The sequence below is a fragment of the Paroedura picta genome, chromosome 8 (genome assembly GCF_049243985.1).
Source record: "Paroedura picta isolate Pp20150507F chromosome 8, Ppicta_v3.0, whole genome shotgun sequence".
Taxonomy (NCBI): Eukaryota; Metazoa; Chordata; class Lepidosauria; order Squamata; family Gekkonidae; genus Paroedura; species Paroedura picta.
This window is the reverse complement of record NC_135376.1, coordinates 24,206,420-24,218,625: the sequence shown is the minus strand read 5'-3', so window position 1 is coordinate 24,218,625 and position 12,206 is coordinate 24,206,420. Positions and strand designations below refer to the sequence as shown.

Here is a 12,206-nt window from a genome sequence, read left to right as displayed (position 1 = left end):
GTACAAACAGTTGAAGGGTTAATTCTTCACAGAAATAGAGCATGTAGCATCAAGCAATCTGGTTATTATCAGCTGAGCTCTTTGGAATTCAGTTGTGAGGGTACTAACAGACAGATGAATGGGGGAAGTTGGCAAGGGCATGTGGATGGTTAGCAAAAGAAACTTGCATTTGGGCCAAGGAAAGAATACAAGGAAATTCCCTATCCAGCCAAACAGGGAGCTAGCTCACAAGAGAATACAGACCCCTGATCTGGTGTGGTTAGAAACTGCCTTTGGAGACCTTAAGAATCAGTCTGAAAACTCATGGTGAGCACTGGTATTTCAAGATACTGGATTTAGGTACTAGTGTACCTGCCTCCTGGAAATCAAGAGTTAGAATAAAAGTGTTCTGAAGAGGAAAAGTTTACAACTGCATCAACTTCCTTCTCCAGTTGTGAGTCTGGGTCTAGTGATTCCCCTAGGCTCTTAATCCAGTAAGGCAGGGGTAGTCAACCTGTGGTCCTCCAGATGTCCATTTGCTGGCAGGGGCTCATGGGAATTGTAGTCCATGGACATCTGGAGGACCACAGGTTGACTACCCCTGCAGTAAGGAACGCACTTCATCCAAAGTGGGAAGCACAATTCCTAGCCAGCTCTGCTGTCTTCTCATCTGTGTTTGATTTTAATTTGTTCACTTTTAGCTTTTTAACCATGGCAGTCAAGCAACAACTCAAGACCTACTACATGAATAGGGGACTTGGATAGAGAGATAAAAGTTGGATGTCGAAACATTGCAAACATCAATCCTAAATTCATTTTTAACAGATTTATATAGAGCTTTAACAGCAAAATCCCACAGTGAAGATTAACTGGTCTCCACCAGTAGCCCTTTGAGTCCAATCCATAAGGAACAATTTAAGTCAGTCCAAGGCTCATCTTCAACAGGATGGCTTGTCCTATGGTACTGATCCAGTAGGAGCAGCAAAAAAGGATGGCTGTTACATTAAAACAAAGGCAATAAACTAAAGGTACCAGGGCCATCTCTACCCCATATACCATCCTGAGTAAGCAACCCAAGGTGACCTGGAGTTTGTCTGCTACTGCACTTTGCCCAGAGAAGGCAGATTAGAAACCAGGTATTAAGTAACTACATCATTTGCTGTAGGGATGTTCTTCAAGCTGTGGTCTGATAACTGCCTGGAGTTAGTGACTGATAAGAGGGCTGGTTAATGTGGTTCTGATATGCTTTCAGTAATCAGGATGGGGCATAAATAATACGGCCTTCATAGACCCCAAGATCCTAAATCAGACAGTAAATTAGGCATTTCTTCCACATGGCTTATACCAGTGGTCCCCAACCTGCGGTCGGTTCCCTCTCCCCGCAGTAAAAAACTTCCCCGGGCCACAAGCTTGCGGCCCGGGAAGCTTCTTACTGTGGGGGGGGAGAGGGAAACAGGGCCGTGTCGCACATGCGCAATGCGCAGCCGAAATCACGCACGTGCGGTTTCGGCTGTGCGAGCGCACTGCGCGGGCGGGGCAGTTGCCCCGCTGGTCCCCAGCCGGAAAAAGGTTGGGGACCACTGGCTTATACTACAGCCAGTGTCAATCCAGTTAAGAGCATAACAATATCATTTGCTGTTTTAACCATGAGCCACCTTGGCCAGGTCTGCAGAGGTGGCATACAGATTTTCTAAATAAATAGGATTTGGGAAACAGGTCTTACTATTTTGAGCAATGCTGCTCTTTGAGGGATTGTTTTTCAACATGAGAACCAAAGCAGAGAATCAAGACAAATGTTTATGTCAGGTCTAATACAAATCAAGGCTATAGTTAAGCAGAATGGCAAAAGTAGATATTAAACTCCAACATACAGACGGTTCACATCCTGACTTCCCAATCAAATTATTGTTGCAGATAAAATAAAAATAAAATACTATACTCTTAAAATTGTCTGGTGTGAGAATTTCTGCTCTCATTCTCTACCCTGTTTATCTTCCTATGTAGCAAACAATCAGAATTGTAACAAAAGGACAAAAAAAATAGGTTGTCTAAATGCTACTTGACAAAAAAATATTTCAGCATTAGCTAAACGATGTTGAACGTCTGCTTTGAACACAAATAAAATTAGATGCTGTCATAAGATTATCAAACATTTAAAAATAAATCTCTTTAGTCATGCTGTTTTAAAGTCCCTAATAGTCACTCTCACAAAACCTCAATGTCTACTCTTAAGAAGTCTGATGAAATGTAACCAATTACCCCTAACTAGGTTTGTGCACTAAGGGCCCAATTTGGCTTTGGTGCCCATTAAAGTCAATGGCACCATTTATAATGGGAATTTTCAATGGAAAGTCTGTCCCATAGGATATAATGGAGTAGATGGGGGCACCCTCTTCGGGAGCCTCTAGAAGTGGACCCCTTGGATCAATCAACTGAAATTTGGAGGGGAGTCAAAAGAGCTTCCCAGAGTTATCCTGAAAGTTTGGAGGCTGTAACTTAAACCCTACCCCTCCAAGCCCCAGGAAAGGCGGTAAAGCCAAAATTCCCATTATAGTCAATGGCACCATTGACTTTAATGGGTGCCGAAGCCAAATCAGCCAGATTGGGCCCTTAGTGCACAAGCCTACCCCTTGCTTTGTTGTGCAGAACAGCTATGTCCAAAGATGCTAGAGCAATTATAAATGCTTATATGCAAGCTGACTGAACAATTAGCATCATGTCAGTCTCAACTCTGGTCCCAACGTTATAAAATTATAAATCCATCAAAGTTTTGATTTCATTCATTTTGGTTTCACTAGAGGAAGGTTTTTTGGCTCCAAAGGCTCCAGCTGCAAGCTCTCTCTTCTTGTTCTGAATTTTCAGCATGTTTTCTTCCACTGAGTGGTTCACAATGAACTAAAATGAAAATTTAAAAATATGATCAAACAGCTTAAAAAAAAAATACATGCAATTGAAAATTCACTACATTGATTCCTGTGACTCCCTTACTCAGTGAGGAAACTTGCTCCAACAGAAAAAGCTTCCTCCACCAGAGAAGGAACTTCATAAAAGGGAATGCCCAGATTTAAGCCATTTGCTTGAAACATAAAAGTGTAAAGTTAACTTAAGTAAGACAAAACTTTGAAGTCACAGCAAGGAAAAATATTTATCTCCCTCTTTTCCCTTCCGTTGGATCTAGCAGAAGCCAGTGGAAAATTATTTCCCTTAAACCTAGTAGCACCCCAGCCCAGCAACAGGTTTCCTTATACAGATTCCTGGCTGGATGGAGAGCCAAACCCACTGTTCCCCTTCCCCATCGTGCTCAAAGTTTTTTTTTTTTTTTTAACATTTGAGATCTTCCCAGTCATGTCTGAAAGGAAGAGAGTAGAGCTGGATTCAGACCCTCACCTCTACCCCACCTGCCATTAGGTACGACTTCATTTTTTTTTTTAGAAGAAGAAGAGTTGGTTCTTATATGCCGCTTTTCCCTACCCAAAGGAGGCTTAAAGCGGCTTAGTCGCCCTTCCCATTCCTCTCCCCACAACAGACACCCTGTGGGGTGGGTGAGGCTGAGAGATCCCTGATATCACTGCTCGGTCAGAACAGTTTTATCAGTGCAGTGGCGAGCCCAAGGTCACCCAGCTGGCTGCATGTGGGGGAGTGCAGAATCGAACCTGGCATGCCAGATTAGAAATCCACACTCCTAACCACTACACCAAACTGGCTCTTTAGGGATTGGAACACAGCCCACACAGGCTACCACACTGAAGTCAGATGCCAGCTCACCTTTGTGATGATGACATCCTGCTTCTGCCCAAGCCTATGACATCTATCAAAACACTGGTCCTCTGCAGCAGGATTCCAAGCCTATCGAAGATATTAAATCGTCAAACTAAACTTTGTTGTAAGAAATGTGTTTCCGGACAGATTTCTAAAAAAATAACCAATAAAGCTCTAGTGAAAAGAACATCTGAAGATTCAGTCTTCTACCATTATAATTTTTTAGGTATAGAGTTCATTTATTAAAACATTTTTACCCCACCTTTCTGGCTGCAGACATAATCTAGGCATGCCAAGCCGGACACAGACAGCTCAGTTCTGCATTTCATCTTATTACAATAGTCTCATGGGGAGGAAATGCATTGGTGAACAATCTTGGGCAACCATCAAACAGGAGCTGCCAGGAACCCAAAAGCTGATCGCATAAACCCCTAATCAAAGAGTCAAACCTGCATATAATGATTCCCCTCCCCACCCCAATTCACGGTATATGCCACCAGTCACCGGCTATATTGTCACCTGCCCCAGCAACCAAACTTGGCTGAAATGTTACAAGTAGCCCAGCTTGGTTGCTGGAGCAGGTTAAAAAGGAATAATATGTAGATCATACTCACTGGATCCATTAAAAAGACGCGTGAAGCTGCTGTCAGGTTCAAGCCAACACCACCTGCTTTTAAGGATAGCAGCATTACTGTTGGAGATCCAGCTTCGGAGCTCTGGAATTGCTGAATGGCCTCTACTCTTTTCTTCTGTCTCAGTTTCCCATCCAAACGGGTGAAAACAAACCCAGATGTTCTGCAGCAGAAGAAAAAGTGGTATGACTGGGTAATCTATTTAGTGCTCTCAGTCAGAGAATGAAGGTCTGATTCTTATGTATTTTTAGAGAGGGGTGTCTGGAAGTGTGAAAAGCTACTACCCAAGGGGAACAAAACAGAGCAATGGAATGGCATCTACTATCTTTTAGTGATGTAAGTGGAATTTTAAACAAGGATACTCACGCATATATTCCCGCTTACCTCAGTGGAACTTCTATTAGAGAGAGGAATTTCGTGAACTGAGAAACAATTATACTCTTAATAGCTGGATTTTGTTTTCTTAGTTCTAGCAGAGCATGCATTAGGGCATTGACCTGAAACATACAAGACAATTTATTTTTAGTTTACAAATGTTATACTTTTATTTGGCTTTTCTAGGTTACTTTAATATTAAAACCCTACAGTTTCAGAATAGTGCATGCCAAAGTGAACAGCTTTTTCTCCCCATCTTCTATTGCCACATACCAAAAATTCTTTTCCTCGGGCAGATGAAAATAAGCTCAATAGATGAAGAATGAGGAAGAAATAAAACTGGCTTGTTATGTAACAAAGATTCTTGCAATACCTTAAATGTGCTCTGGGATAAGCCTCCATGAGCCAGAGATGCTTGATCACAAAAGATGGCTGCAGTCTGAAAAATATTCTTCCAGAGACTGGAAGCCTCAACTATAAAGCTAACTTACCAATATTAATGGATACTAGTTTTTAGAAATGAGTAAAACAAAGCACAGGAAAATTGCAGGAATACCTAATCCTGAGAAACAGAGTTTATTCATGTACTACAATTCTTGCCTCCTTTGCACTTTCAGAAACCACTGAACTAACCGCTCGATGTTTTTCTTTCTAGAATTCTCCCCGCCCTGCCCCCAAACATCACTGTGACGCTTAGTGACTGTGACAGGGTGCATGAGAAGAGAAGAATGAACCTTGTATAATAAATACTGATACAGCACAGCAGTGTCTCCCACTGCTTCAAAGATATGGCCCTGCCAGGTTAACACACTGAAATGTATCAACTCAAGACTTAAATACCACATGAAAGAAAGGAATCTATAGGGAGCAATGTGCATTGTCAAAAGTCCAGTGGGGGGACAGAAGGGGAAAGGTGTGCAAAGCATCAAAATGAGAAAGGAGGGGAAGAAAATAAGTTTGTGAAGCTATGAGTTAGCTACACACAACAAGATTGAGAAGTGCACCCCTCTCTGTTACTGTCTTTTTATTAAGCAGAATCCAACGTTAGAGGTTCAGCCTGGCTGTGCAGCACAAACCAGTCAAGACAACGCAAAGCACGGATGAATGCCTAACCTACTCAAGCCAGAAGACGGAGTGTTGGCAGGACAGGCTGAATGGCTGCCAAGCAGACAGCGGCTTTTGTGCCCCTCTGAAGAGCAGCCTGGCTTCTGTAGCAGAGTTCCACTAAACACATTTGGGAAGTAACTATTAATGTTTTAAGAGCATTCACTTAAAAGTTCTCCCTTGAAGTATTTTAACAAGACCAATAGATTAGAATTTGTTCCAAAACTGAAACCTTTGGCTGGAATCAAACCACCAACTGGAGGGTTTCCCCTAACCCACTTCCTGCATCCCAAAAGCTGCTCCAACAGTGAGACAAGCTTCAGGCATGACGTGGGCACAGAACACTGCAGCAGCAATGGGGGAGGGGGGGATCGGCATGCTTCTACTGTCACAGAGACAGGTTTGAGCCCCAGCCAGTTATCATCCCGCTCCTACATTCCCACACTTTGAGTTCTGGATTCAGAGTCTGAACCCTTTTTATTTTGAAGCTGTAATGTCACTTAGATTTCACTGATATACGTTGTAAAAAGATAATTCATGAAGAACATAATTTCCCAACTCAAATTTAATTCTAATGCACCATTTACCTTTGAACTTGACACCCATTCTTGGTCAGTCTTTGTATCATCGGAATCTTCCAAAGGACATTCTACAAGTTGCTCTAATCCAACCTCTTTCCTGCAAAGAGGGCATTTAGCATTTGGCTGTAAAACATAACAGTGTTCACTGGCAATGCCTTATGAGCATGCAGATATACTGTCCTCTTTATGCTAATTTTTAAAGCCTGTTTCATGTTACACATCAATGAATAGTTTAATATTCTCAACTTATAACTGCAAGCAACCTCACAGAATTGGGGAGGGGGGTTGTTAATGAACTACCAAGGACTATGATGTCCTTGGACTGGAATATCATGTTTCTATGGGGGTAATATTTCTGTTATACATGCTAACATGGACATGCTAACATGCTAGGCAAGGCAACATTCTACAATAAACAATATATTTTACTCCAAGTGAATGCCCATAACATTTCTTCCACAAAAACAGCTCCCAAGAGCCAATATCTGTGTACTTTCTCCTCTAGAAACTCTGTATAATATAGCTTCAGCTCTTTTGCTGTTAGGCACAGCAGTTCTCCAATGAACTGTCCTTCACTACCAAATTACTTTACGTTATATGTAGGTTATCCAATAATATCTTATGGCGAACATGTAGAGTATTCAAGGAAAAAGACAATCAGAGGTGGTTGGCCATTGCCTGTCTCCACATCACAACTCTGGTATTCCTTGGAGGTCTCCCATCTAGGATATTAAGATTGGGTTCTCCCCCCTTCTTTTTGCAATCTGTACCCCCTTCCCCAGCCAACATCACCTGGGGATTCGGACATCACAACTGTGAGCAGAAGAGTCAAGGTGCAGTGGGGGACAGTAGGGTATTAATTATTGCCACCATCTAATTGTATCAATTGTGTGTAAATTGTTTTATGATATTGGGGTTTTAATGATTTTATATTTTAATGTAAACCGCCATAAGCTGGCTAGACCGAGAGTGGTGATCTATACATTCAAAAATAACAATTTTAACATGAGAACATTTAGTAGTTAAGAATTAGCAACATTTCTTTTATGTATTTGTACAACCTGAATAGAGGACAGGAAATTATAAACTACAGACACGGGCCATATTGGGGTTAAATTCCCTTTTTCCTCCCTAGAGGTGTTTTGGTCAATGCCAGCATTGTAATTCCATTGCTCTGTACCAGATTAATGTGAAGATGCACTAGCTGCTCTGCCTGTAAATTCTTTTCTCCAGCTCAGCGGATGAGGTCTACATAAAAAATTCTGGTTACATAACAGCAGAATAGGAGTGCTTTGTTTTTACTGAAGGACTCTCACTCAACTATTACCCATCCTTTTTTTAAAAAAAAATCGAAGCTGTAAATACAAAATACGAACACGTCCACAGACAATTTATACTAACATGACAAGTAGACAACAAATAAAAACAAACACCACTTCAGTGCACAGCTGATGTGCAGCAGGAGATTTAATCTGAACATGACCCAAATCATGGGCCTGTCTCAACCAGAAATGCTCTGAATCCAAGCTCAATTTTTGACAACTGAGTGGGACGGTGTCTTCTAATTTGACAATTATGCTAGAGACTCTGGCTTAATTTCCCAGGGGAGAGAAGCAGTGGCACCAACAACAGGAAAAATAACTCCACATCAACAATCTGGGAGTAAAAAGGACGCTGGGAACATCCTGACAGGCAATTTCATGCTATGTATTTTTGCTCTCCGCCAATCAATGCACTATTTCACAAGCTTCAGAAGAGCTTTCAGATTCAACATAATCATAAGTCTTCAATGTATAGGTTGTTCCTTTACCTGGGACTGTGCATGCTGGGGAAAATCTATTCTTGTCTGTTCTGCTGTGCACCAGCAAGTACAGCAAGGGGACAGGGACTATAGCTGGGCTCCTTCCCACAGCAAGTAGGCAAAATCTATCAGATGTGGTCTGATAGATTTTGCCTACTTGCTGTGGGAAGGAGCCCAGCCATAGTCCCTGTCCCCTTGTACTTGCTGGTGCACAACAGAACAGACAAGACCTTTGTTTGTATCTACAACCATTACTATAGAGACTGGAGAAGAAACAAGGGCAAACACCAGGGTTTTGCCCTCTTTCCTCATTGAAGACTTATGACAAGATAGGACTGACCAGTGAGGAGAAAGGATATTATCATGGCCAAGTGCTTGAGGGCCCTCTCCATGCCTCCCAAGGCCTGCCTGCCTCCCCCTCCCCACTTCCTCATGCTAGAGCCCGCTGCATTTATGCATGCAGCAAGTTTCATGACTAGTAATATAATTATAGTATTACAATAAGAGCCTCTTGTGGCGCAGAGTGGTAAGGCAGCCATCTGAAATCTTTGCCCATGAGGCTGGGAGTTCAATCCCAGGAGCCGGCTCAAGGTTGACTCAGCCTTCCATCCTTCCGAGGTCGGTAAAATGAGTACCCAGCTTGCTGGGGGGTAAACGGTAATGACTGGGGAAGGCACTGGCAAACCACCCCGTATTGAGTCTCCCATGAATACGCTAGAGGACGTCACCCCAAGGGTCAGACATGACTCGGTGCTTGCACAGGGGATACCTTTACCTTTACCTTTAATAAGACCTGCCTGGTGGCATAAGAATCACAAAATGTGAACCTCCCAATAATATATAACAATGCTTCCAAATGCAGAGCTCACAATAATCAAAATGATCAAAAAACAAAGTTTTAGAACACCTATTACCAATTCAATATCAAAAAGGCTGCATGCAAATTTGATGCACAAACAGAATCAGCAGACAAGAAATCCTGAATTCACAGCAGCAATCATTTCAAAGAGGCTATAAATGAATTTAATCGGTTTACCAACACAGCACCATTACCTTGCAGTTAACCAAGACTAATGCACATCACTTCAGAATAGTTCATAACCAGACTGAAGGCAGTAACTAACCTTCTCCCTTTGGATGACTTCACAAATGCACGGCTTACAGTACACATGAGCACAGTGGGTGATCACAGGAATGCTGAGAGAATCCAAGCAAATAGCACACTCTTCATCCGAGCCAGAGCTTAGAACTAGCTTCATCTTTTCTATTAAGTTTGCACGCAGCTCTTCAGGTGTACCATTACCTGCACACAGAAATAAACAATACATTAAAGAAAAAAAATCATGACTTTGGTACAGTATTACAGTTCTCGCCCTGAGCCAGATAGCCCAAGGCTAGCCTGATCCTGCTAGATCTTAGACATTAACAGGATTGGCCCTGGTTAGTGTTTGGATACGAGACCTCTAAGGTATACCAGGGTCGTGACGTGGTGGAAGGCAATGGCAAGCCACCTCTGAATGTCTCTTGACTTGAGAGCCCTACGGGATCAGCGTAAGTCAGCTGAGATTTGATGGCACTTCCCACCACATTCCAGTTCTCAAGTAGCATGTAACAGATACACATATGGGTTAGTTAAAAGAAAACTCATCGTACCTCTTTAGCTGTTGATGAACCAATCAAACATACTCATCTATTGCACTTAAATGCTTATGAGGCACTCTTTTAAGGTAAAGGTGACTGAAAGTGTAGTTTCAGTGACACTGAAGCCTAATGATTTTTTCCCCTGTTTCTTGTTTGATATACCAGCAGCATAGTGATTAATAGTTTCGTAAGATTTTCCCATTGCTTCACAAACTGAAGTTGCCTCACTTAATGAGAACCATTAACTTTTAATACATACTCAGACTCAGGACAGTACAAGATTACATTGCAAATCAGAAGAAAAAACCAAAATGGAAAGACTGAGGGCTGATTCAGGCCATCCATTTGTCAAGTAGCTGCCAAGTCGAAGGGGAACAAGTGACATCTGATGTCCCTCCCTGCACATTGTTATGGCTTCTCCTTTGTACATTAAAGAGTCTTCTGGGGATGGTAAAATGGGATCAGATGACATCTTTCCCCTAGCTGACTATATCAAAAAGGCTCAGAGACTCTACAGTAGCGATTCCCAACCTGTGGGCTGCGGACCACATGTGGTCCTTCGACTAATTGGAGGTGGGCCCCAAAGGACGCCTTCTCCCCCCCCCCCCAGCCCTTTACTTCATCCCACCCAAACCCTTTACAACACACTTCATTGTTGTGGCGTGTCTGTATCTTATTTTGAAGGGATGTTTAAACATTACCATAGCGATCAGAGAGCGTTAGGGCAGTGGTTGAGAGTAGAGGAGTAAACTACCCCCCCCCACCAGGCCTCAGTAAAAGGCGTTGAGTGGTCCCCGTTGATAAAAAGGTTGGGGACCACTGCTCTACAGGATTAAAAAGTGGTGGGAAATAAGGAGATGCTGTTCTCCAGCTTATCATATGCTTTACCCTTTAAGCATATTTGCCTGCTGCAGATATAACCACACAAATCTGAATTCTAATAAATCATTGCAAGCAATATGATTAATGTATGTATAATAAAATCAAGCCTTTATTTTACTCAGTACCTGTGATAAAAAAATCATTGTAGCATTCTAGCAGTAAAGATACTAACCTTCAGAGGTGGATGAAGGTGTACTTGCACAGAGCTGTGGGTGACAACACAACTGTCTCAATCTAAGCAATGCACCCAAAACATCTGCATAGTGGGTCAAAACAGTTCCCTCGTTAAAATACCTGAAAATAGAGCAAAATGTGGTTTACAGCTTCAGTATTCATCAAACTGTGATTCATAAATCCTCCATGCTTGCAATATAAATTGCACATGTGTCATTTATTTTGCCTATTATGTCACTTTCATACACCATAGCTGCAAACTGCATGTTACCCAAAAAGTGTCAAACAATTTGGACTTAGCTTACAATATAATGATTTTCACATGTGGCTGTAAGCCAGGGCTTACCGGTAGAAGAGAAGCGCGCAAACAAAATTCAGGGGGTTCAAGTCAGCTAGAGGCCCCTGAAGCCATCATTGCGCTGCATCCAGAATATACTTGCATTTATTTTTAATGGCACTCTGTCAAGCCACAAGGGCCGCAGGGAAATCTGAGCATGGCTGCTATAGTAAGTGCCAACCTGCAGGTCATTTTTTCCAATAGTCACTCTTCCTTTCCTTACACCGAGTTCAGTCAGATCATGCAAAGAAGTAATCAGGTTGTTGCAGCCAGATATAACTTTTCTCTCAATTTCTTCCCCTCTTTTTCACACTTCTCTCATTCGTTTCTATCTCATCTGATTTTCTTCTGTTCCCTTCCCCCAATTCACTTTTGCTTCTTCATCTCAAGACCTTCTCATCCTTATCCTGCTATTGAGTGACACAATAGCAACCTTTTGATAATAATATGAACATCAGGGGGTTTAATATTTCCCCATGATCTAGCAAAATAGTAAAAAAGATACCTCCCCTCTCCTTGAGCCTTTACATGCATCATAATGGAACATGAATTTGCTTTAGTGCAGGTTTCTCCAACCTTTTGGCACATGGGGGCAGCATAAGCATTCCCAATGCCTGAAGAGGGCCACATCTTAAACCAAAATGTAAGAAAGTTAACCTACTTTAGATCAAAAGGAAACATTCAAAGGTAAATGAAATGTTAACTTTAACGCAATCCATTTTGGAACAATATTTTACTGTGGAATCCTTTTATTAAGCTACACATGCTTTCCAAGTCAGTGTAATTTCTGTTAGCCAAGGCATTGATTTCCAAGTTAAGGTCTGTGATAGACACTCTTAAAATGTCATGTAAATGTTCATTTGTAAGCTTTGACCTACACTTCGATTTCACAATTTTCATTTTGGAAAAGGTTTGTTCACAGATGTCTATGATGCCAAAGA

The 12,206-nt window shown here is 41.9% G+C and overlaps 1 protein-coding gene across 5 annotated transcripts in view; it reads right to left on the bottom strand.

Annotated features, from left to right (window-relative positions):
• Positions 1-1,763: 1,763 nt before the first annotated feature.
• The window catches only part of HLTF (helicase like transcription factor), a 34,014-nt gene continuing 23,571 nt past the window's right edge, over positions 1,764-12,206 (bottom strand). For 3 of the 5 annotated variants that reach the window (XM_077348713.1, XM_077348714.1, XM_077348715.1), the window contains exons 19-25: positions 10,927-11,048; positions 9,356-9,534; positions 6,437-6,553; positions 4,755-4,867; positions 4,353-4,533; positions 3,745-3,825; positions 1,764-2,874 (exon numbers count right to left, since the gene is read on the bottom strand). In XM_077348713.1, coding sequence (XP_077204828.1) covers positions 2,731-2,874; positions 3,745-3,825; positions 4,353-4,533; positions 4,755-4,867; positions 6,437-6,553; positions 9,356-9,534; positions 10,927-11,048 — 937 coding nt within the window. In that variant the 3' untranslated portion in view covers positions 1,764-2,730. Of the gene's footprint in view, positions 2,875-3,744; positions 3,890-4,352; positions 4,534-4,754; positions 4,868-6,436; positions 6,554-9,355; positions 9,535-10,926; positions 11,049-12,206 lie in introns of those variants that run through there. The other 2 variants (XM_077348716.1, XR_013233459.1) reach the window with 2 other exon arrangements.